Consider the following 25,111-nt stretch of genomic DNA (forward strand, 5'->3'; position numbering starts at 1 on the left):
CATCCACACGAGCTGTGCATCTTCCCTTTGGTGTTATGACGTGACCGCCTGCTGTTCGTACCTGCGGGCCTTCCCACGAAGTCAGCACCTTCTTCAACTGATCGGCGAACACCGCACTCATGACGGAGAAGTCAGCACCGGTATCAACCAACGCAATTAGGTCCCGGTTGTCCATTTTCACTGCCAGATCGGTCGATTTTACCTTGGCGTTGCAGGTCTGTCGTGGTGTACTGTTGCGGCTTGGACGGAACTTAGTGCTGATATGTCGCTCGTGTCTCTCACACGCTGCAGGTAGTGTTGCTCCACTGGGACTTTCGGGCGGGGGAGGGTCTTCAGGGGTGCGCCGGGCAGCAACCACACCTCCATTGGTTGCCGTCTTTAGTTTCCCAAATGAGGGCTAGGGGACCTTCCCCGTGATGCTCCTGTGTTGGCAGGGTGTGGTGATGGGTAACGGCGAGACGAAGGCGATGGTGACCTGTAGCGGCCCGCTGGCGAACTTTGTCGCTGCAAATAGTCTTCAATCTCGGCTGGCCTTTGACCAGGTTGCGGACGTGAAGCGCCGACGTGAAATCCACGTATTCCGAGGTTCCTATAGAAACAGTTACGGTACAAGTGGCCAGGTTCGCCGCAGTGGAAACACAGCGGGCGATGGTCGTCAGTCCTCCACACGTCGGACTTTCTAGGGACGGCTCTTTCGGCAGGAGGTCGGTAGACATTTGGTTGTGGGCGTGGCGGTGGAGAGTACGTCGGTTGGGCGGGGCGCACCGGGTGGCGCGCGGCCGCGGCGTACGACACAATTTGCGGTCCTCGTGGAGCCCACTCAGGCTCCTGGCTTGGTGGAACTAATGGTCCGGTCCCCAGCGCCTGCTGAACTTCTTGTCTGACGACATCGCTCAACGTCGCGACTTGAGGACAAGAACTCGGGAACATCTTCCGTAGTTCCTCTTGCACAACAGCCTTTATGGTGTCCCGAAGGTTGCTGACGGTTACAGCATTAAGCTCGGCCGGCGACGTACCGCCTACCAGAGCAGGGCGTCCATACTGTCTCCGCCGCACATCGAGAATCTTTTCCATGGCGGCAGCTTCCGTTACAAATTGGGAGACAGTTTGCGGTGGATTGCGCATTAATCCAGCAAAAAGTTCTTCCTTCACTCCTCTGATAAGGAATCCGAGTTTTTTTTTCTCTGGCATTTCCGGATCTGCTCGACCAAATAGATGCTTCATTTCTTCGACGAAGACAGCGACGCTCTCGTTAGGGAGCTGGAAGCGTGAATGCAGCTGCCTCTCCGCCCGTTCCTTGCGAGCGACGCTTGAAAACGTCCGAAGAAGGCTGCCTTTGAAATCCTCCCACGTCCTAAGCACGGATTTGTGGTTGATGAACCAGGTACGCGCAGACTCTTCCAGTGTAAAGTAGACCCACTGCAACTTCGCTTCGTCATTCCACTTGTTGATGGTCGCCACGCGCTCGAACTGTTCCAGCCAGTCCTCGGGGTCGTCGCACGGCGTTCCGCGGAATTTAGGGGGTTCACGGGGTTGCTGCAATACGACGGCTGTTGGCAACTGGGCTTCACTCATCTTGACAGGCCTGGCTTCTTTCGTGGCGGGTGGTTTTTCTGGAAGGAGGCCGTGCTCCGGGGGAAGTCCTAGCTGTCGGCGGCTTCTTCTCTGGTCGTCTTCCTTTGCTTGGTGAGGACTGGTGTCACGGCTGCACGAAGGGTTACTGAACATACCCAGCACCTCCACCAGATGTCACGTGCGTCGTCGTCACTGGAATCCACAGAAGACGAGGGTGCGGCAGACAAGGTTTATTAGTAAGGAGGCGTACTTGTGCCTCTCACTTAGGACACAAAAGGAACACTAACAGGATCGGAGCGGCGTGCCCATGCACAGTTGCCGTTCCACCAAAGAACAACCCACAGCTTACGTGCTGCCAGTTATTTAAGCGCTGAGAAGACAACACAGAACATGCGCACACCTATCATCAGATACTGCACTGTCTGATACGATGGGCCCATCGGAAGTTAATCGCAGTCCGCTCTAGCCTATCTAAATGACGCGACGGCTGTCGCTCTATAGTGGCAGCTGCGCAGAACGGCATGGCACGTGGCAATATATATGTATAATAACAAATTTTCGAATGTATCGAAGCATCTTAACATACAATTGGAATGTGTCGTATCGGATACAGTCAGTGTTGTGGCATCTTGTACCTGTATCTCAAATACTTCTTGCCTGGGTATCTTGTATCTTATGACGATACAATTTCAAAGCATCTTTGCCCTGCCCTATTGATAACATCCATGCAGAAACACGCTGCACTCACGGGCGCGTGCAGCCTGAAGCAATAAAATTTCTTGGGCGAGTTGGTTTACACGTGCAGAAGTCGTTACAAAACACCGACAGAGGAAGCAGCACGAGCGCGGTCCTTCCTCTGTCCGTGTTTTTTCGCGCTACGATGACTACTGCGCAGCCTGAAGCACGACGACGGGAGGTACCTAACGCGGGGACAGTTACGATATTGCCATGCGCGTTTCTTTTTGTCATTTTTATGTAACTAGTCCATTGCACGCGTAGCCGCCGCCTTGCGCAAGCCGCGCCCTAAGGTCTGGGAACATTCCAGATTATCTTAGAATCTTCTTATAGGCTCGAACGCGCAAATGCGAACAGTTGAGATTATTCTCGAAATAACGCGGCCACCAGCGATAAGGCTCGAATGTTCGATGCCGCATCTATAAAATACCGGCGCGCCTTGCCGCGCCGGCAAGGCGCGCCGACGCTCTGTTCGCCGTTATCAGTGTACAGTGTGTATTGCTATAGTTTGACTTTCTGTTTCCCGGTCACAAGTTCGGTGAAATAAAAAAAAAATGTTTTTGGACACGCCAACTGCTGTCTTTTTCGACGTCACGACCCCGTGACAATATTCATACAGCTTCAAGTAGATGTCACTTCGGTATGTATACAGTGCACTCGATTTAATAGCGAATCAGTGACGTACCTGGTCAGTGCGTGTATGCTGTGCTACTTGTGAGGTACGAGAACGGCTTGGCGAGCAGAAGCTGACAAGAGCTGATGACGGTGACAATGCATCGGACGACAGGACTCGCTCACGGTTGTCCCCGATACCGATGCGGATCAAGGTGCTCCTGCGCAGTTTCACAAAGGTTGAAAACAAAGGCGTAAGCGAGAATTTAAATAACTCATCGCGCGGAACATGTCGCTGCTAGCGCAACCTTATATGCATATCATACACTGAAAGAATACAACCGATTGCAGAAGCTTTCGTAACTCGCAATTGAGATCACATTTGCTTGCGGTCGCCTTTAGCTATCAACTGGGAATTTTTGTTATCAGTGTGGTCGTAATGAAAGAGGAAGTTATATGTTTTTTCTAGAGACCGGATTCCACGGCATAAGCAAAGTGTAGCTTTTATTTGCTTGTATCTTTTTACAAATTTTGCGCTGTGGTCGGGGTTACGTTGAGTGATATTCGCGAGTGCTGCACAAGAATATCGCAGTGAATTAAAGTTGATGGTGTTACACTATATTAATGGCAAGTACGTAAGATAACAAGTAAACTGTGTATTACCGCCTTATGTTATTTGAAAAATGCTTACACAACCTAAAAACTTGGTGGAGTTCAAGCGAAACGTGAATAAGAAGCGCGGGAGAGTGCTTATATACAGGGTGTTTTTTAGACATTACAGATTTTTAAATAAAAATGCTATGACAGTCGGGCCCCTGTCGTCTTCGTAAACGAACTCTACGCCGAAGCGGAAAAACTTTGCTGCGCCTAAAGTTACATTCAAGTGAGTAATGAACATAAATTTCTTGAAGGGACTGTCTACCGTCCTTCATCGCTTTTCTGTTTTGTACCGCAATAGAAAGCGTACTGTTTGAAGTGTCCAAACTTGCAGCGGTTTCTCTGGAAAGTGAATAGAAATTTTTAAAACAAAATTTTTCGATCTGCGTTAGGTCTTCTTCCATTGGTGTGAAACATGCCCACAACACCGGTTGGTGGACGCGATGACGACTGTAGTGCCGGCAAAAATTATAACCGAAAGCACATGTGATTTCTGTAGGATTACTTTATTTTCGCTGAACACTATTGTAATGAATGTAACAGTCGTTTTCAGCGCGCTAGCGGTTAAATGAAGCCTTATTATACGATTACAGAACACTTGTTTTGCTGTAATCGCAGTCTATGTGTTTATTTTAGCACTGCTGCCGCAATCCAAGCCAGGTCGATTGATCAAAAAGAGACAATAAATGCGCGCCTTCACAGCGCAGCACATGTGAGACATCCCAACATCAATACAGCGGCACAGTACGACCAGCGCGGAGAGCCGCATGGCATAGCGCATGAGTTGAAGCAGACGAAATCGAAGACGGCGCCGCAAGCAGCGCCACCGGGCGCCTTATTGGATGCCTCAGAAAAAAAAAAGAAAAAAATTACTCTCTGACGCAAACCGAAAGGTGCCTCCAGTGCACAAAATACAATTTCAAGTTATACATGTTTGTTTTTAAGCAAAATGAGTCTACCTACGAGGATTTCTTGTCCTACCAGTAGATTGAACGACATCGCCGTTGGGCGACGCTAGCGCTCATCCTTTCATGATTTTCAACATGAAATTAAAAATATAATTCCTTTTCTATGGGGCCAAAGCATGCTCGTTGCCGCCAATGTGACGAACGATCTCCTCATTTTCACCACAATCAGAAAAACATTTGTGAGCGGTAGACAGTCCCTTTAACGTTTAAATTATGAACCTAATTATGAATTATGAATGCATAATTCATAATTCATAATTATGAATTATGAATTGTGTTGCTTATATGGAAGAGTTGAAGGACGTGGCAATACATGGCATGCCCATTTTTTTTAAATTGCGAAAAACGCACGTAATTTCATATAATCACCGAAATTCAAGGCCCCGATGTAGGCGAAACCGAAAGTACCGGGTGCGCGAGAAATCCGTCATCCCTGTCACGTTAAGATGAAAGCTCAAGTGAATATTTTTGAAAAAAAAAAGGCTCGTCGCAGCAGAATATGTTCAGGAGAAACGGCAAGTCGTCCCAAATACCCGAATGGACCTCTTATTCTTTGCGTTTAGTGGGCACTGCTTATCTGTTTCTTTCGCGCTGTACGGAAGAAAACCGCAATTTCCACTTTTTCTTTCACTGCACAGCTTAAAACTAGACGGCACCTACTGCGGCGCTCCTTCTCGCAGAGAAGCGAAGGAGTTATTTGCACTTCTTTCGAGTTTAACAAAGAAACGGGTAAGCACTACACAACAAACGCAAAGAATAAGCGGTCCAATAATAGGGGATGGATGGATGGATGCTATGAGCGTCCCCTTTATAACGAGGCGGTGACATGTCTGCCACCAGGCTCAAAAAAAAAAAAAAAACCTTCCTTGTTTCATGTTGGCCTGATACCTTATCTACATTGATTAAATCTATGTTATTATACCAAAAAAATATAAATTCACGGTCCATCTCTCTGCCTCTTAAGACAGAATGACCTTATTTTTTCCCCATTATTTATTTTTGTACTTTATCTCTACCTTTCTGCCACCAATACTCCAACCGTCTCTTACTTATTTCTATCGCGGCCGTGTTCAGCTTTCCATTGTTCTCCCTAAAACCCAAGGCTTCCTGTAGACTCGTGCCCACACGTATACCTGGGTGAATATCGCCACATTCAATCAGTACATGTTCCATCGTTTCCTTAGTTCCCCCGCAGCATGTACATTGTTCTTCTTCGTTACTGAATCTCGCTTTATAACTACACGTTCTAAGGCAGCCCGACCTTGCTTGAAACAGTAAAGCGCTTCCCCTTGAATTATCATAAAACCTTTCCCTCCTTATTTCGTTTTTTCCCTTTCGGTAGTTACTCAGAGCCGGCTTCTTTTCCATCGCTGACATCCAATAAGTCCTCTCCGCCTCTCTGACCTTCCGCTTAATGCTCCTTTTTGCCATATCGCCCGCACTGCTAGCCGTATATTTACTGGTGAGCCTCCTAGTTCTTTTTCTCCACTGCGTGTCAACGCTTTTTCTATACAAATACCTGAAAATCTTCTCTGCCCATCTACTCTTCTTCATTTTCCTCAGCCTCTCTTCGAATCTCATTTTGCTCTGAGCTTTCCTCACTTCAAAGCCTGTCCATCCCATATCACCCTTTACCGCCTGATTTGTCGTCTTCCCGTGAGCGCCCAACGCGAGGCGGCCCACCTGTCCTTTGATTTACATCCATTCCTGATTGTACCTCTGACTTCATGCACACCACCGAGTTCTACCTAACAAACGATCTACCGAACAAACAACTCCATCTGTAGTACGGCTCCGTAACTCGCTCCGTGTTCGCAGCGCACGCTAACCGAAGGAAGCAAAAGAAAAATAAAAGCTGAGGGATAAGGTGGTGTAAAGCGAAGAGTAGACGCGGCGTGCGGAATGTGTACTGTGTGTACTTCGGCGCACACTGCCTTGCGAAGCTTGCAAAGCGATGGCTGTGTGGATCTTTGCGATCGGGTCTCGAGTGGCGGCACTGATTTACCGCGGACGCGCGCAACAGCGTCTGTGGCACTGCCTACACACGTTTACATACGTATTCATTGCTTTCGTCGATCTGCAACACCGATAAACTAACGTTGGTGAATTATGCTCTCGCGCGCGTGTGACGGACTATTTTCGCGCCCCGTGTTGCTGCTGGCCACGATTTTGGCCCATGCCAGCAAAAGGGCGAAAATGGCGGAACAACCGCCGAACGGAGAAAGACGGGCCGTAAAACGAGCCTGGTTTGCGAACAAGTGAGCGGCTCAGGCACCCCTCGTCGCGTGCGCAGAAGGGGACGCGTCCCTGCAACCCCGTGGCGATGACGAGGATGCTGTCCTGACGGAAAGGCGGCCAGGGGGACTGGGGAGACAAGACGAACCATCCCCATCTGGGCTCTGGAATCGTCTCTCTTTTTTTTTTTTTTTTTGCAGTAGCCCGAAGAGCTGCGAACGGACCGCGGAGTAACCCAGTTGTATACACCAATTTCACAAGGAGGCTGCCATTTTTAAAGCTCGCCACCGCCGCAGCGCCGTCTAGCGTCTGCGATGTTTCGCCGCCCTTCCGGTGTGTGGGGTTCCGCGGCGGTGTATGCAGCATATACGCTCGGTTCACAAGGTATCGCTGTTCTTCGCGGTACACGGGCAAAACAGAGCAACGCTTCGCGAGTGTAAAGGCGCTGGTAAATAATCGCTAAGCTGTCAGCTTCAAAATGGCTCAAACAGCAAGCAGCGGTGGCCCACGCGACGTACCCGCAGCAGTGCCGACGATGAGTAGAATGCCAATGCAGTTCTTAAGCAGCATGTGTAAACTGGAAATTGCTTTGTATGTTTTGTTATAGCTGACCTCGGTGTGGTTCTTGGAATATGTGCTATAAGAGAGCGTTAAATTTAGGACAACTCTCGAAGTATTCGGAGAAACGTAAATGGAGACGAGCGAACACGTAGGCCATTGTCCGGCTGCGCGCTAGGTGCGCGCATTAATGTTTAAGATGACTCTCGGGTTTCCGAGCCGTGATTATGCAAGTTAAACGTAACTATAATCCCTAACAGACCATTTGGTTCCGCTTAGCACGTCGCAATACAATGTTCATGGAGCGACAGGAGCACAAACACCGATGCCTGTGTTCATTCGTGTCGACGCGTCGTAGTTAAAAGCCTGTGGCCTCTGATCGTTGCACAGGATAAGAAACAGATGTACGACGGGTGAGCTCAAAATTCGGCGTAGAAACAACACGATGATAAAATGAAAATAAGCCTGTTGCACATCTGGAAGCATGACATGGCGTAAGTTCGCTTCGGCGCGAGCCGCCGCCACTAGCGATACGCCGAAAGGGCGCGCGCTTTTGGTAACATTATTGTCAGTTTGTTTTCTGGCGAGTATTTGAGAAGCATTACGACAAGTGCACGTGTCCAAGTAACGACCTGGCTTTAACGAACCTGGGCCGATTATTCACGATACCCAGGTTGTCGCGCGAAAAAAAAAAAAAAAAAAACGTGCGGTTGTCATAACGCTACCTTAGTTATCGTCACAAAATTGTCAAGTCGGGAAAGCACATGCTCTCGACAAAACGTTCGAGACGCGTACCTGCGCCAAAGCACACACGTCATGCAGACTTTTCTGTCATGTAGATTGGAAAGTGCTAATACGATAATCTCGAAATTGCACGCACAAAGATGGAACATTTTCTAGCCGCAGGCATTGTAAATCATGTGCTGTAGCATAGAAATCAGAGAGGTTGATGTTATGAGAGAACAACTCTTGGCCAAACATTTTGTGTATTAATCGTCAGCCTTGACATTGGTTCTCTTTGGTGCAGATGATAAAGTGTACCAGCACCCAAGCACAATCACAAGCTGGTTTGATGACTTGAAAATGTGGCCATAAGTGAAGACACCACATATAATATACTATTTGCGGGAGAAGGCGTGCGACCTGAGAGAAGCGAAGTCATTTAAAAGCATTGTGCACTTCGCATGCCTTGGCTGCCAGTCCTTCTGGCTTCCGTTGCTGTTGCCGCAGCCAAACACAGCGCAATGGTAGCTGGGTAACCTGTCCTCGTCCATCATTTCGATTTGCGGCAGCACAATTGCTTCAGCGCGTCGAAAAATGGAAACACGCTGACCTCTCACGCACCACGCAGTGCAAAACTCGGGAATCCGCACACACCAGCGGCAGCGGTCGGCCGAGGTGGAGAGAGAGAAAGCGGTGAAAATATACCGGTTCGAGGCTACGCTCCTCCTCTCCGTGAAAACGGTCTATATATTTGTAAATAGTTTCTTCGCGTGTCGCTGGTGATGCGACGGCCTCCGGGAGGCGATGTGCAGGGACGTGCTGGTATTGCACGGACGCGGGCACTGTAACGTTGCTGGTTTTGCAACGAGAGCGTGGGGTCCGAAGCAGCGCCGGGCGCTGCTCCCCCAAAAAGGGAGGGGGGAAGGATTCACTTCGCATGGTCCAGAAGAGCTCAGCCCAAGTTCGCATGCCACCTCTTTTACCGCTGTCGACGACCAAGGCGTGTAAACAGATTGGCAAACCCCGGCGCAGGGGTACGAGGTCTCGCACCACTGCATTTTGTTCTATTTTATTGGCCTGTCTTCGGAGTGGTAATGCTTACACTAAGGTTAATTCGCTCTGAGATTCGGCGCGCGGCATAGCGTGAATGTTCCTCTATCGCCGTCCCCTCCGCGTCTGTCCATTTCGCAGACAGCACGTCATGGACGTCCATTTCGGTCGGTGTCGCGAATGGGCATGTGCGCGTCCGTGGTAGGATTATGCACTAGTGTCGAGGTCATACGTCAACGCGCTAGTGAAGACCTCGGTTACTATCCGGATGAACTGATCAGACGGAGAGGCAATGACAGAGACCGGCTGTACAGATGTTATGCACATTAATTTGACTTATGATAGCGGACAATGTCTCTTCTATTTCACTTCTCGTCGTTATATCGGCAGGCTTTATATTTACATATTCGGCATGGTGACTTCCTTGCAGGCAACTTTTCTTTCCTTGGTTCTTCCCATTCTTGATTTCCCGTTTATGGAACCAGTGTTTAGATTTTGTTGAGCCCTCACCTTTTGCATTTACGTATGTGTTTGCTTGAATGTTTCGTTCTTTGATGTCATGTAGTTCATTTATCTAGAGTGTTTTGTGCTCCGCGAGTACTTTGATGTGTTTTCTGCCGCCTTACGTCGTCAAGTGAAGTCTGCGTGGCCGGAGGCAGCGACGGCGGGGCGGTGGATCGGGCTGCGGTTGCGGCGCCTGTCGCAGTCAAGGCGTCGACGTGGCGGCCGGCGACCGACGCCTGTTGCGGTCCGTGTCCGTGAGGACGGGCCTGAGACGAGCGGCACCATTCATCTAAGAGACTTTTCGCGATCGTTCTGACTTTTATGCCTTCACCGTTTGTACTGTTGCCTATTACTGCCTCGGCGGATGCTTTTTCTGGTACCTCTTCGTTTCGAGAGCTGAGTTCTTCATTGTGGCTTCGGCGCACGTCAGTTGCACACGTCTCGATAAGGTGTTAACCTTTTCATTGGGAGAGCTTTAGAGCTAACTTTTGTCTTCTTCCTGAGGATTTTCGCCGCGTGTTAATTTTCGCCGTGGTGTCGTGCCGTTGCGACATTGTTGCGTATGATTTCTTGGCCGACACAGGAGCCCCAGTTCGTAGGGGGCATTTAAGGAGGGAGGGATGTGGGAATTCAGGTGTCCGCACCAGCTGCTCGACGCCATTTTCCCTTGAATTCTCGCACCACTCTCGTCTCAACCGGACGGGAATCAGCTGGTCATAAATCGCCGTCACTTTGCTGCCGCCCCGCCCCTCAAAGGTTTAACACGGTGTCCCATTGGCTAATAAGGAAGGCGAGCGCGACGGCTCGCCGTCCCTTCGCGGTGATGGGCCGAGTTCTCGTGCGCAGCAGTGCGAAGAGTACACGGCGCGAGACGAACGAGGACGCGGCGCCCTGCATGCAGCTCGCAGTGCTCGAACCCGCAGTGGTGTTCGGCGCGTACGGCTAAAGAGTATATAGCGAGGCCGTGCGCGCCGGGGGCGGGGGGAGGGGGGGGGGGTCAGAAAGCAAGTAAACCTAAAAACTAAAACCATAACACCACAACATATAAGTAATAAAATAATGGTAGTGACGTGAAACATGTGCATAGAGAATGAATGACAAGTGGTCGTGAGGATAAAACAATGATCGCATGTTGCGAGCACGAATACCTCCTCAAGGCCTTTGAGGCCAAAGGCAGGGAGGCCAGTGCTTTTCTTTGAAACAACTACCGCAGCAGCAGCCTCTGTTAAGAAGCCGTGCTGCGGTCGCCTGGGTGAATAACAATAAAACTATGTATATCTTTGAAATAACGGAAGAGTGAGTCATGTTTAAAAATAGGTTTCCTGCCTATGAACATTGAAGGGTGGAGTGGGAGATTTTGGCGGTATGATGGGAAATATCTTCTAGATGCGTGCACTGACGCAGCATGTGCAGGACAGTAAGTGGCGCACCGCATTTTTCACATATGGGTGTGTCACCACCGGACAGAAGGTGTGCGTGTGTACTGTGTGTATGTCCTATTCTAATTCTGCAAAGTGTGACTTTGGAGTGACATGACTTTGATACCGATGATGACGTGTAGCCTATTTTGTTTGTGCCTATGCCATGTGCTCTGCCAAAAGGCCCTGAGCTTTCTTTTGAGGAAGGGTTTTAAGTCTAGCGCAGGGACGGCTATTGATGTATTAGGACTGTTTTCGTGGGCGGATGGAGCTAGCTGGTCCGCCAACACGTTGCCTAGGATCTCGTGGTGCCCTGGCACCCAGCACACTACGATATGCTGTTTGAGTGCGTAGACCGTGCATAGGAGTGAGTAGAGGGAGATGAGGAGTGGGTTTTCGTGTTTTTTCAGAGTTTTGACAGATTTTACTACGCTTAGGGAATCGGTGTATACTACTGTACTTTCTAGTTTTAATTCTTTGATATCTTCTATGGCCGCAAATATCGCGTATGCTTCTGCTGTGAAAATGCTTTTACTCGGATGTAGAACGCCGGCGGCGGTAAAGGATCGTCCAACAGCTGCGTAAGATACAGAAGTTTCGGACTTGATGCATCTGTAAAGAATTCTGGACAGGTGTATTTGTGCTGGAGTTCGAGGAAGTATGTACGGACATGTGCAATAGGCGCGTGTTTTGTAACTTCCGTGAAAGATGTATCACACTCTATAAGCTGCCACTGCCACGGCGGGAGTCGTGCAGCGGGGCCATTAGACAATTTTCAAGAAGTGGCACACCCACTTCCTGAGCTAGGCCCCTCACACGAAGTGAGAAGGGCGGTCTCACTGAAGGACGGTTGTCATAAAGTGCAGAGCTGGACAAATCATTCACAGTAGAGTGTGAGGGGTGCATAGGTCGGCAAAAAATGTGGAGCTCACTCAGACTCACTCACGAAACATGTCTTACCCTCAGGGCTCACTCGGACTCAGACTCACCAAACTTTTCCTCATCCGGACTCACTCGGACTCAGACTCACTATAATTTTTCTCAACCGGACTCACTCGGACTCAGACTCACCAAAATTTTATTCACTCGAACTCACTCAGACTCAGACTCACGGCTCGATCTGAGTCTGAGTGAGTCTGAGTGAGTCGACTCATGAGTCCGTTAGCATTTAATTATCCTTTTTCTACCATAATGGCAATGCTCTTTAACGCCAATATCTCGCATAATCGGTGTGCTACTTAGCACCTTTTGATCTCGTACCTTCAAATACGAGTTATCTGAGTTTGCAGTTCAATAAGGACCTTTTTATTGAAAGGCATGACTCACGCGAGATATTTTTATCAGTAACTTCCCGTGAAAAAGTTTGCGGGGGGAGGTCAAGGCACCTCCCCCCTCTCCCTCCTCAACTCACGCCTCTGATCAATAAATATTGAGCTGATGCATGAACGGTAGCGAGTTTAAGTATGCGGGAGTATACGGGAGTATAAACGTGAGCTGACATAGGGCTGATAGTAATGCTAAAGTTGAGTAGATAGGACCATAGGTCGGCAAAAAATGTGGAGCTCACTCAGACTCACTCATGCAATATATTTTGCCCTTAGGGCTCACTCGGACTCAGACTCACCAAAATTTTCCTCAACCGGAATCACTCGGACTCAGACTCACCAAAATTTTTCCCAACCGAACTCACTCGGACTCAGACTCACAAAAACTTTACTCACCCGGACTCACTCAGACTCAGACTCACGTCTCAATATGAGTCTGAGTGAGTCTGAGTGAGTCGGCTCATGAGTGAGTTTGCCGACCTATGGAGGGGTGTTCGTTGTTTGCGTGCACCTTGAGAAAATATGTGGACATGTAGGATCTCTGCAGGTGGAGCGACCACTCATTGGATTCAACGTAGAGGCTCTCTACGGGGCTCGTACGAAAAGCACCCGTAGAGAGACTGATGCTCAAATGGTGGAGAGGGTCAAGCATCTTCAAGGCCCTTGGTGTCGCAGACTGATAAACAACGGCCCCGTAATCTAGGCGCGTTCTAGGCGTAATCTAGGCTTTTATACAGGTTCATCAGGCATTTCCTGTCACTGCCCCATGAAGTGCGCGACAACACTTTTAGGATATTCATAGTCTTCATGCACTTATTTTTTGTGTACTTGATGTGTGATATAAAGGTGAGTTTAGAGTCCAGAATGACGCCTAGAAACTAGTGCTCCACCTCTACAGGTAACCGCTGGCCATGCAGGTCAATTTCGGGTTTCGGGTGGAGGCCTCTCGTTCTAGAAAAGAGAACAGAAGTGCTCTTTTGTGGATTTAACCGGAACCCGTTCTCGTCTGCTCATTTGGACACCTTGTTCAGGCCAAGCTGGACCTGCCGCTCACAAATGGAGAGATTGCACGATTTAAACGCTATTTGGATGTCATCAACATACGTGCAATAAAACATAGTTCGTGGGATACAGAGATGCAACGGTTTGTTTTTATAATGAAAAGTGTAATAATGATCATTTTATAATGATCGTGACAGAGCATTTCCAACCCGAACACAGAATGTGCGGTTTGACAGATAGCTTTCAATTATATTTAACGTCCGGCCACGTATGCCTAAGTGTGACAGGTCTCTCAGTATGCCAAACCGCCACGTGGTATCATATGCCTTTTCCATATCAAAGAATACAGATAGGAAGGATTGCTTGTGCGCAAAGGCCTCGCGAATCTGTGCCTCAATACGTACAAGATTATCAGTGGCGGATCGACCCTCTCGAAAGCCGCATTGATGTGGATCAAGTATTTTGTTTGATTCCAGAAAATGTAGTAAGCGGCAGTTTATCATTTTCTCAAATACTTTGCAAAGGCAACTTGTTAGTGTTATAGGCTTGTAACTGGAGACACTAGATGGATCTTTTCCCTGTTTCAGAACAGGGATCACAATGGCCTCTTTCCAGGCAGAGGGAATCTCGCCGGAAGTTCATACAGCGTTACAGAGGCAGAGGAGAATTTTCTGTGTTTCGTAGGGTAAGTGTTGAAGCATTAGGTGTATAACACGGTCAGATCCCGGGGCAGATTCATAGCAATTAAGCGCTGCTTGCAGTTCAGCTAAGTTGAATGGTTCGTTGAAGGATTCGTTTTTTGCACATTTTCTTTCTAACTTTTGCCTTTCTATAGTTGTTTTCTGTCGTGTGAACGTGTCGGAGTAGTGCGTAGAGCTGGACACGCGTTCAAGTGTGCACCAAGAGAGTTTGCTTGGTCTTCCAGACCGTTGCCATCTGTGTTTACTGAAGGAAGTGACTGTGTTTGTTTGGATCTTACCCTATTTACCCTTTTCCACGCCTTAGCCTCGTCTGTGTAGGAGTTAATACCTGATAAATACTTCTGCCAGCTCTCTCTTCTTGCCTGTCGGCGTGTTCGCCTGCCTTAGGACTTGATCTGTTTAAAATTTATAAGATTCTCAGCAGTAGGAAAGTCGCGGAGAACCCCCACGCTTTGTTCTGCTTTTTTTCGAGCGTTCCGGCAATCGTCGTTCCACCATGGGACACGACGTTTGGAGGCAATGCCACTTGATTGAGGAATGGATTTCGAAGGCGTCAATAATAAAAGCGGTAAACAACTGAACAGCAGCACCAATTTCGAAGGACGACATCTCAGCCCACGAGACACGGGTAGGAGCTCCAAACTTCTCCCAATCTGCTGCATCAGCCTTCCACTGAGGAGCCTGTGGTGGAGATTCGTTAACAGTATGAGAAAATGGTCGCTCCCGTAGGGATCTTTAATGACGTCCCAGTTAAAATCAAGTAAAAGGGTGGGTGAAACAATGCTGAGATCGATATATGAGTAACTCCTGTTTGCAAGGCTAAAAAATGTAGGCTCATTCTTATTGAGCAGGCTTGCATCAGCGGAAAACAGAAACTGCTCAATGAGACGGCCTCGCGCATCGTTGCGGGAGTCCCCCCATAAGCTGCTGTGTGCATTGAAATCGCCAAGGACGAGGTATGGTTCTGGCAATTCATCAATAAAGGCCTGAAATTCGTGTTTGTGTAACTGGTAGTGTGGGGGTATATAGAGTGAGGAAATAGTTGTGAGCTCGTTGAAAAGAACAGCGCGAACGGCCACTGCCTCCAGGGGCGTTTGCAATTGAAATACCCGACATGCTACATTTCTATCTAATATTATAGCAACGCCGCCAGAGGATGCGAGAGCATCATGGCGATCTTTGCGGAAGATGATGTACTGTCGAAGAAAGTCAGTATATATTGGTTTCAGGTTTGTTTTCTGTACACACAGCACTTTTGGTGTGCGTTTGTGGAGTAGTACCTGAACGTCGTCGAGGTTCCTGAGAAGGCCTCTCACGTTCCATTGGATAATTTGTGTGTGCATGATGAAACTTAAGTACTGCTGTGTGTACGAAAAGGGGGTGACTGTTGGTCAGGCGGGAAGTTGGGACTCAAGTAACGGAGCCGTCGTCGGGCCCCGTTATCGGCTTTTTAGTTTTCTTAGCACGCTCCAGGGAGCTGCGCCGATCTTTCGGCACCAGGGGTGCCGATGTAGTGTCCGTTGCCTCCTGGGAGGCACTGGATGCCCGCACGTGCGAGCTGGTGGTTCGAGTTTCGGGCCTCGCCTGGTGAGACGAGGGCTTGAGACCCGATGACCCTGGAGTCGACGAGCTCTCTTTGCGAGTTGGCGGAGTAGATTGAACTACTGCCGCCTTTGGGGCAGGCGCCACAGCCGACGGTTCGCTCTGCTCGGACCGAGGGAGTGGCGGAGGCCGACGCGACGTTGCCCCCTGGCGCGCCGCATCAGCGTAGGGTGTGGTGTGAAATGGCGAGCACCTTTTACGGGCTTCGCGGAAAGAAATATTCTCCTTGTACTTTAGTGTGATGATTTCTTTTTCTTTTTGCCAGTTTGGACATGCTCGTTAGTACGCCGGATGATCACCGTTACAGTTGACACAGTGCGGTGTACCATTACAGTTGTCGGATATGTGGCCTTGTACACTGCAGTTAGCACAAGTTTGATAACGACGGCAGCTCAATGATCCGTGGCCGAATCTCTGGCATTGGAAACAACGTCTGGGATTGGGAATGTATGGTCTGACAGTTAATTTAATGTAACCTGTTTCGATGGTTTGGGGGAGAATACTGGATGCAAATGTAAGAATGAGATGTTTCGTTGGGATTTCCTGGCCTTCTCTCCTAATAACAATCCATTTTACATGGGTTACGTTTTGGCTCTTCCATCCCTCCAGAAGTTCATCTTCAGACAGGTCAATGAGATCGGTTTCAGAAACGACTCCGCGTGAGCTGTTCATGGACCTATGGGGTGACACTGAAATGGGTACGTTTCCAAGTGTTACGAGATTGCTGAGTTTCTGGTACTGTTTAGCTGGAACCTCGAGAAGAAGGTCACCGCTTGCCATTTTGGTTACCTTGTAGCCCGGCCCAAGGGCTTCGGTCAAGGATTTTGCAACAATGAAAGGGGAAATAGTTCTTGCTAGTTTTTCGGGGTTCTGGCTGTGCAGTGCGTGAAATTTAGGGAACGTTTCTGTTGGTCGGATCACATAGTGCAGTATTTCGTCGGTGCGCACCCTCTTGTAAGGGTAGCGATCAAGAAGGCGGGGGAATGGAGCTGTTTCCATACTAAATGTGTGTGTTTCGGCAGCAGTGGCGGCCACCGACCATGGAGTCCAACAAGGGGACGCTGCAGCAGTTAACATGTAAGGCTGCAGACGCCAACCGCACAATGCCGCTATAACCTAATACACCATGTCCAAGAGAGGACACATATACACGGTTAAATCGAGCCTCCTACGAAAACTGGGAAGTAACCGAAGAAAAAGGAGACAGGACAGAAAGGAAAGAAGATAGGAAATACAAAGATAAGAGAGGGAGCCCAGGGGTGCCGTCTGCGTGAAGCCAGGGACAAAGGGGTGTGTTGCCTCTGCTGGGGGGTCTTAAAGGTCCAATCACCCGGCGTCGGCTCAACCCCCAGGATCCCTTTTTCCCCGGACACGGCAAAGCCACGCACGGCGAGGCGTGGGAGGGGTGGAAACCCCCCGTTAGCTAGGGTCCGTGGTGTCGCTACACACCAAACGCCTACTTTCGCAGACGCCTTTGCGGGGATCTTGACTCGCTAAGCCTACAGCATCGATTATTTCACTACGGCTCTCAAAAACGGCGCCGAATCGCCACGAATACTTTGCTGTCGAAGCTTAAGGATATGAATCTAAAGCAAATGGAAGCATTAGTTCGGAGCTTACACGCTACAGAACACACGGCGGCCACTTGACAGATTCGAGGTGGACGACAACCGCTTTTGGCGGTGAGGCCATGTTTTTCGGAGGCTCGCCGGCGAAGCTTGCCGTGCAAGTTGGATAGCTCTCGCGCGGGCGGCGACAGCCGACGTTCTGCGGCACCGCGCCGTTGCGGCAGCCTTGCCGCTAGCGTGAGCGGGCCATTAGGGAGATTCGCGATATGTGCGCTCCATTTCACTGCGCTTTTTATCGACTTCCTGATTGCTACGGCACCTGAGACACACGTCGTCTGGAGCGAGTTCCGTCAGGTTGTTTCTCCCATCACATGTAGCAACGCAGCGCTCGCAAAGCACAGAGGGGGAAGAGCATTCGCTTGCTCGGCGAGGCGGTGGCCTCCTGTCTTGCACCCCGCCGGAACCACTCGCATGTTTCCGAAACGTTTTTAGCGATTTTAAGTTAATTATTGCGATTACTTCTTGGTTATATTTGTCATTTATAATATTGCCGACTTTGTTTGTCCATTTTAACCCAGTTTTGAGCATTGCTAACACTGCTATGGCCTGTATTGAGCGCTTTACTGTGAGCGTGATCACGCCATATTAGATGTCTGTTAGGACGGCAAGCCTGTCCCCTAGGCCCGTATTACCTCAGTGAGGAGGCCTTAACTGCTTGACGACGCCTTATCACGCATTGTGGAACGCTCCTTACTAAGGTTCCCTCACTGAGGCCCTCCTTGGTACTCCCTCAAGTTAAGGTAGCGCTAGGGCTACCTTCAGGCCTTTAAACCTTGCTACTTGCACTGAAAGGGCGCTTCTCTGCGGTACTTCGTCAGCGACACTGTGTCCGATTTCTTATCTTCAATCGATGCCTTGTACTTCTGCACAAGCACGCTATAATTGTATCCTCGTCGTTGTTGAAAAATTTCTTGCGAGGCGTGTTTTCGAACGTGCGGCCGAACGGCTGTCAACATTTTTCGTTAAGATTGCGCAGCGCGAAGAGGACAAGGCATTTTACAGGAACAGAGAAATAATAAGAGACTCAAGGAGCGCGAAACGGTAGGCCCCGTCTTCCAGGAATAACAGTTCTTGTTTTGATTAGACTAACGATGACATTCTTCACATGCCATGCGGGCTGCTTCCATAATGAGGCAGGTGCGGTCCTCCGGGTAGGAGAAAATCACATTGGTCTTAGCAAACCCAGGGCTACAGCCGCATGCGCTACAATGCGTGCCCAGGAAACCCTCCTTTCTTTTTCTGCGGATTATCTCAGCCACTGAGATTAGTAATCCGTCGTGATACAGGCGAGTGACCTGTGCCTGAAAGCTGGCGCCTACTCTGTGGCAGCATGACTATTTTAATGCGTTGTAGAAGCAAGCCCGAACAATAACCCTTTTGACAAGTTTACTGTGCAGAGTTGAGAACAGTAGCATTACCCTTACGAGCCTGGTTCATATGTGCAGCAAACATGATCACGGGTGAAATCGAGCTTAAGGTCAAGGAACCCGACGGAATCCTAGAAGGGAATATGATTCGTTATGATGAAGGGCGATATACATTCTTCAAATATTCTGACCATTTGTGACAACTCAGAATGCAGCCCCGAGGCACCACACTGTAAGACTACCAAGAAATCGTGCACATATATTTGAATACTTTCGGGACTTGGGTTCCTGGAAACCGCTGCTGTAAGGTTTTCTCGTTTAGCAAAAAGCAGCTCAATCCACAAAGGCGCGGCGCACGACCCGATAGACGCGCCCTTGTTTTGAATGTAAACATAATAATTTACATGGACGTAAGTACATTGGTGTCAAATTTGCACCAAGGTGAGGAAATCTCACAAGCTACACGGTTAAGATACACGGTTATGAAAATCAATCTCACCCACGTCTTCAATTCTTTAAACGATCTTTATTACTAGCTCCCACATAACAGGCCGCTGAAATGAACCAATGAACGCAATGAGCTCCAAGGTTGCTCGACCATCCCGTTTTTTCTGCTGCAACAGGCGAAAGTTAAGTAAGCGGAAAAGGCTGTGCAACCATATCGTGAAAAAGCAGTGCAAACGTTATTATTTTTCGTTATGCACAAAATATATTCTTTATTCTTGCTTGAAAACGGACGTTTAGTCAGCATTTCTCACTTAAAGCAGTGTAAGTCTTCCTCGTTGTGCCTAAAAAATATTCCTTATTCTTGCTTGAAAACGGACGTTTCGTCCGTCTTTCACACGTGCTCTCGATACCAGACTTGTGAACCACGAGCCTTACCTTACTGAGGCTGCCTTTAGAAAAGGGAGGTTGAAGGAAGCGTTTAGAATACCCTGGCTCCCTCGAGGAGCTCCTTAACATAAGGAGGCATGAAGGGCTCCTCACGTAAGGTAATGAAATGGTCCGAGGTAAGGAGCGTTTCAGAATACGGGCCTAATTCTTTTTAGCATAATTTCAGGCGACTATGAACGAGTCAGAAAAGTTTGATTTGTGAACGTAGGTATTAAAACATGTCGCATAAAGAAGCAACTCCGCACAACCTTCCAATCATATTTAATATTGTCACGTGGTCGTGACGTCGACGCAGGCAGCAGTCGGCGTTTGCAGAATGAAAGTGTTTATTTGGCCGAACTTGTGGCCGGAGAATGAGAACTAGAACTACAGCAATACACGCTGTACAATGATAGCGGCGAACAGGGCGTCGTCCGTCGATCAACTGACAAGCGGTCAAGTGCGTCGGTTTTTATACAGGTGCTATGGAACTTTCCAGCGATATCGCAGGTGGCGGCGTTATCTCTCGATAAAGCTGGAACATTCGCGTGCGGCGCGAAATCTTAACAAAACGATCTACTACAATCGAGAAGTCTCTCGAACACTGCTTCGCGGGCAGCGTCGAGCGTTGATAACCGCCCTTGCTGGTCAAACCCAAAAACATCAAGATAGGACAAGAAGTGGGCGTGGAATTGCCCCCCTCTGAAAAAGCATCGTCCCGATGCTTGTGAAAGAACAAAGAAGAGAAAGAAAGCACAAGTGCATACATAAATAAATTACAATAACAAAGGTAAAAGTAGAGTCCCCAGATTCGCTAACGTGCAAAAAACGGCTTAAGACGCACGACATGGACGACTTCAGGTCGTGCGCGGCGTCGCTGGGAGTTCGTAATGCCGTCCGGGATGACCTCGTAGTCAAGAGCGCCGAGACGTCGAAGAACCTTGTAGGGTCCGAAGTATCGCCGAAGGAGTTTTTCGCTAAGGCCACGTCGGCGTATCGGCGTCCAGACCCAGACGCGGTCGCCGGGCTGGTATTCCACGAAGCGTCGTCGCAGATTGTAGCGACGGCTATCGGTGTGCTGCTGGGTCTTGATGCGCAGGCGGGCGAGCTGTCGAGCTTCCTCGGCACGTTGTAAGTAAGCGGCGGCGTCGAGGTTTTCTTCGTCGGTGACATTCGGTAGCATGGCGTCCAGTGTCGTCGCCGGGCTCCTTCCGTAAACCAACATGTACGGCGTCATCTGCGTCGTTTCTTGGACGGCCGTGTTGTAAGCGAAGGTCACGTACGGAAGGACGGCGTCCCACGTCTTGTGCTCAACGTCGACGTACATGGCCAGCATGTCGGCGATGGTCTTATTTAGACGCTCGGTGAGGCCATTGGTCTGCGGGTGGTAGGCGGTGGTGCGGCGGTGGCTCGTCTCGCTGTATTTTAAGATCGCCTGAGTTAGGTCCGCAGTAAAGGCGGTACCTCTGTCTGTGATGAGGACCTCTGGGGCGCCATGACGCAAGATGATGTTCTCCACGAAGAACTTGGCTACCTCGGCGGCACTGCCTTTGGGCAAGGCCTTTGTCTCGGCGTAGCGGGTGAGGTAGTCAGTTGCTACGACGATCCACTTGTTGCCGGAAGTCGACGTCGGGAACGGCCCCAGTAGGTCCATCCCGATTTGCTGGAACGGCCGGTGAGGTGGTTCGATTGGCTGCAGAAGTCCCGCTGGCCTAGTCGGCGGTGTCTTCCGTCGCTGGCAATCTCGGCAAGTCTTAACGTAGTGGGCGACGTCGGCAGGAAGGTGTGGCCAGTAGTATTTTTCCTGTATCCTCGCGAGCGTGCGGGAAAAGCCGAGGTGGCCAGCCGTCGGGTCGTCGTGCAGGGCCTGCAGAACCTCTGGTCGCAGTGCCGAAGGTACAACGATGAGGTAGTCGGCCCGGGCCGGAGAGAAGTTCTTCTTTACGAGGACGTCGTTTTTCAAGAGAAATGACGCCAATCCCCTCCTGAATACTTTTGGAACAACGGCGGTCCTGCCCTTGAGGTATTCCACAAGGCCCCTGAGTTCCGGGTCGGCTTGCTGTCGTTCAGCGAAGTCGTCGGCACTTATGGTTCCCAAGAAGCAGTCATCATCGTGGTCGTCCTGCGGCGGTGCGTCGACGGGGGCACGAGACAAGCAGTCGGCGTCGGAGTGTTTTCTTCCGGACTTGTAAACGACGGTAATGTCGAATTCTTGGAGTCTTAGGCTCCACCGTGCGAGGCGACCTGAAGGGTCCTTCAAGTTGGCTAGCCAACACAAGGCGTGGTGGTCGCTCACAACTTTGAAGGGCCGGCCGTAGATGTAGGGGCGAAACTTCGATGTAGCCCAGATGATGGCCAGACACTCCTTTTCTCTTGTGGAATAGTTGATTTCTGCCTTTGATAGCGACCGGCTAGCATAACTGATGACCCTTTCCAATCCGTCGGTCTTCTGCACAAGGACGGCGCCGAGTCCTACGCTGCTTGCGTCGGTGTGGATTTCCGTATCGGCGTGCTCGTCGAAATGCGCAAGTATCGGAGGCGTCTGCAGGCGTCGTTTCAATTCTTGAAATGCCTGAACTTGCGACGTTTCCCACCTGAATTCGACGTCGGCCTTCGTGAGTTGCGTCAGTGGCTCGGCGATCCGTGAAAATTCCTTGACGAAACGTCTGTAATAGGCGCACAAGCCGAGAAAACGGCGTACGGCCTTCTTGTCGGTGGGCGTCGGGAAGTCAGCGATGGCAGCTGTTTTCCGCGGGTCCGGGCGAACACCATCCTTGCTGATCACATGACCCAAGAACAAGAGCTCCTCGTACGCGAAGCGGCACTTTTCAGGCTTCAAAGTGAGTCCGGAGGTTTTGATTGCTTGAAGTACAGCTTCAAGGCGCCGAAGGTGTTCGTCGAAGTTTGAGGAAAACACTACGACGTCGTCCAAGTACACGAGGCACGTCTGCCACTTCAAGCCGGCCAGTACTGTATCCATAACCCGTTGAAAAGTCGCAGGTGCCGAGCAAAGACCAAAAGGCATGACCTTGAACTCAAACAGGCCGTCTGGCGTTATAAAGGCAGTCTTTTCTCGGTCTCTCTCGTCGACTTCTATTTGCCAGTAACCGGTCTTGAGGTCCATCGACGAAAAGTACTTTGCGTTGTGTAATCGATCCAGGGTGTCGTCTATCCGGGGAAGGGGATACACGTCCTTCTTCGTGAGTTTGTTCAGGCGACGATAATCGACGCAAAAACGAAGAGTCCCATCCTTCTTCTTCACTAGCACCACGGGGGATGCCCACGGACTCTTCGACGGCTGGATGATGTCGTCGCATAGCATTTCGTCGACCTGTTTCTTCACGGCCTCCCGTTCCCGCGTCGAAACCCGGTAGGGACTCTGACGGAGTGGTCGAGCATTTTCTTCTGTTATAATGCGGTGCTTAGCAAGGAGCGTTTGTCGGACCCGCGATGACGACGAGAAACAGTCCTTGTATTGCAGGAGCAGGGTTTTGAGCTTATCTTGCTTGACCTTCGGAAGGCTCGGGTTGACGTCAAAATCCCGTTCGGGACCTCTATTCGTCGAAGCAGGTTCGACAGCATCGAAGAGGGCGAAAGCATCGCTGGCGGCTACACATTCGTCGATGTAGGCAACCATCGTACCCATGTTGAGGTGCCTATATTCGTGGCTGAAGTTTGTCAGCAGTACCTTTGCTTTACCGTCATGCAGCTCGGCGATACCTCTTGCGACGCAAATTTGACGATTCAGGAGTAGTTGCTGATCGCCGTCGATTACGCATTCAAGGTTCGCAGGTTTTTCGGTGCCGACGGAAATAATGACGCTGGAGCGTGGCGGAACGGTCACCTGCTCTTCTATCACATTCAGTGCATGGTTCCCTGGCGTCGCGTGGGGCGGGAGCGCTTTGTCTGAGGTTAGTGTTATCGACTAAGACCTCAGGTCGATAACGGCGCCGTGGTCACTTAGGAAGTCCATTCCGAGTATCACATCCCTGGAGCAGTTTTGTAGGATTACAAAGCTCGCAGGATAAGTGCGGTTATTGATGGTGACTCTCGCCGTGCAGACACCAATCGGCATTATCAGGTGGCCTCCAGCTGTCCGGATTTCTGGTCCACTCCAAGCGGTCTTTACTTTCTTCAGCTTGGTGGCGAATGGCCCACTGACGACGGAATAGTCGGCTCCGGTGTCGACGAGAGCTGTTACGCTGTGGCCGTCGATAAGAACATCGAGGTCGCTTGTTCGTCGTCTTGCGTTGCGGTTAGGTCGTGGCGTCGGGTCACGGCTTCGTCGATTTGTCCCGCTGTTTCGACGTTGCGTCGTCAGGTTTTCTTCGGGCCGCGAAGTTTCGTCGTGAGGGCTCCGTCCGGTTTGCGTCGTGTTCTGAAGGTCTCGTCGCGTTGTCGTCGTCGGCGGCCGCGGAGGATCTTCGGCAGTTCGTCGTACAGCAACCGCACCTCCATCGGTTGCTGCCCTTAGTTTCCCGGATACGGGCTAGGCGACCGGCCCCGGTTTGGGCCAGTGTACTGCCGGCGGTGCGGTGACATGTAGCGGCCGGGCGACGGCGAGCGGGAAGGTCGTCGTTCTTCCCACTGTGTTCCGGTGAGGTAGTCGTCGATGTCGCGAGGCCGTTCGCCTGGCTGCGGGCGCGGCGCGTTGACGGCGAATCCGCGAAGCCCCATCTGTCGATACTGGCATCGGCGGTATGTGTGGCCGGCTTCCCCGCAGTGATAGCAGAGCGGTCGGTTGTCAGGGGCACGCCAAACGTCGGTCTTTCGGGGGGCGCAGCGTTGTCCTGTCGGCGGGCGGTATGGCGTCGGTGGTGGTGGCGGCGGTGCCTGGCGGCGGAACTGCTGCGGCGGCGCGGCGTCTTGACGTGGGCGAGGAGGGGGGGCGTTGCGTCGGGCTGCAGCAGCATAGCTCATGGCTTCCGGCTGAGCCTGCGGTGCTTCGGGAATTCCAAGCGATTGCCGGACTTCCTCGCGGACAACGTCGGCGATTGAATCCACTTGATGCTGCGGCGAAGGTAACAGTTTGCGCAGCTCCTCCCGCACAATCGCTCTGATGGTGTCACGCAGGTCATCAGACTGCAGCGCCTGAACCTCCCCGTAGGTCGTCGTAGGAATGCGGCGGTTGTACTGCCTAGTGTGGATTTCTAGTGCCTTTTCGATTGTGGTGGCCTCCGAAAGGAATTCCGAGACCGTCTTCGGCGGGTTGCGCACAAGTCCGGCGAAGAGTTCTTCCTTCACTCCCCGCATCAGGAAGCGAACTTTCTTTTCTTCGGACATGGCTAGGATCGGCATGGCGGAATAGGCGAGTCATTTCTTCGGTGTACAGTCCGACGTTCTCATTGGGGAGCTGTACACGGGTCTCGAGAAGGGTTTCAGCCCTTTCTTTCCGGATGACGCTCGTGAAGGTGTGGAGAAATCCGGTGCGGAAGAGGTCCCATGATGTAAGCGTGGACTCTCGATTCTCGAACCAGGTCCTTGCGCCATCTTCAAGGGCGAAGTAGACATGGCGTAGCTTCTCGTCGCAGTCCCAGTTGTTGAACGTGGAGACTCGGTTGTATGCCTCCAGCCAGCT

General features: G+C 50.5%; 1 protein-coding gene across 1 annotated transcript in view; it reads right to left on the reverse strand.

The window, feature by feature from the left end:
* Positions 1-378: 378 nt before the first annotated feature.
* Positions 379-25,111, reverse strand: part of LOC125757137 (uncharacterized) — a 166,581-nt gene continuing 141,848 nt past the window's right edge. The window contains exons 6-7 of the mRNA XM_049412341.1: positions 2,996-3,143; positions 379-1,737 (exon numbers count right to left, since the gene is read on the reverse strand). Coding sequence (XP_049268298.1) covers positions 379-1,737; positions 2,996-3,143 — 1,507 coding nt within the window. The remainder of the gene's footprint in view (positions 1,738-2,995; positions 3,144-25,111) is intronic.

The sequence above is a fragment of the Rhipicephalus sanguineus genome, chromosome 1, assembly GCF_013339695.2.
Source record: "Rhipicephalus sanguineus isolate Rsan-2018 chromosome 1, BIME_Rsan_1.4, whole genome shotgun sequence".
NCBI lineage: Eukaryota > Metazoa > Arthropoda > Arachnida > Ixodida > Ixodidae > Rhipicephalus > Rhipicephalus sanguineus.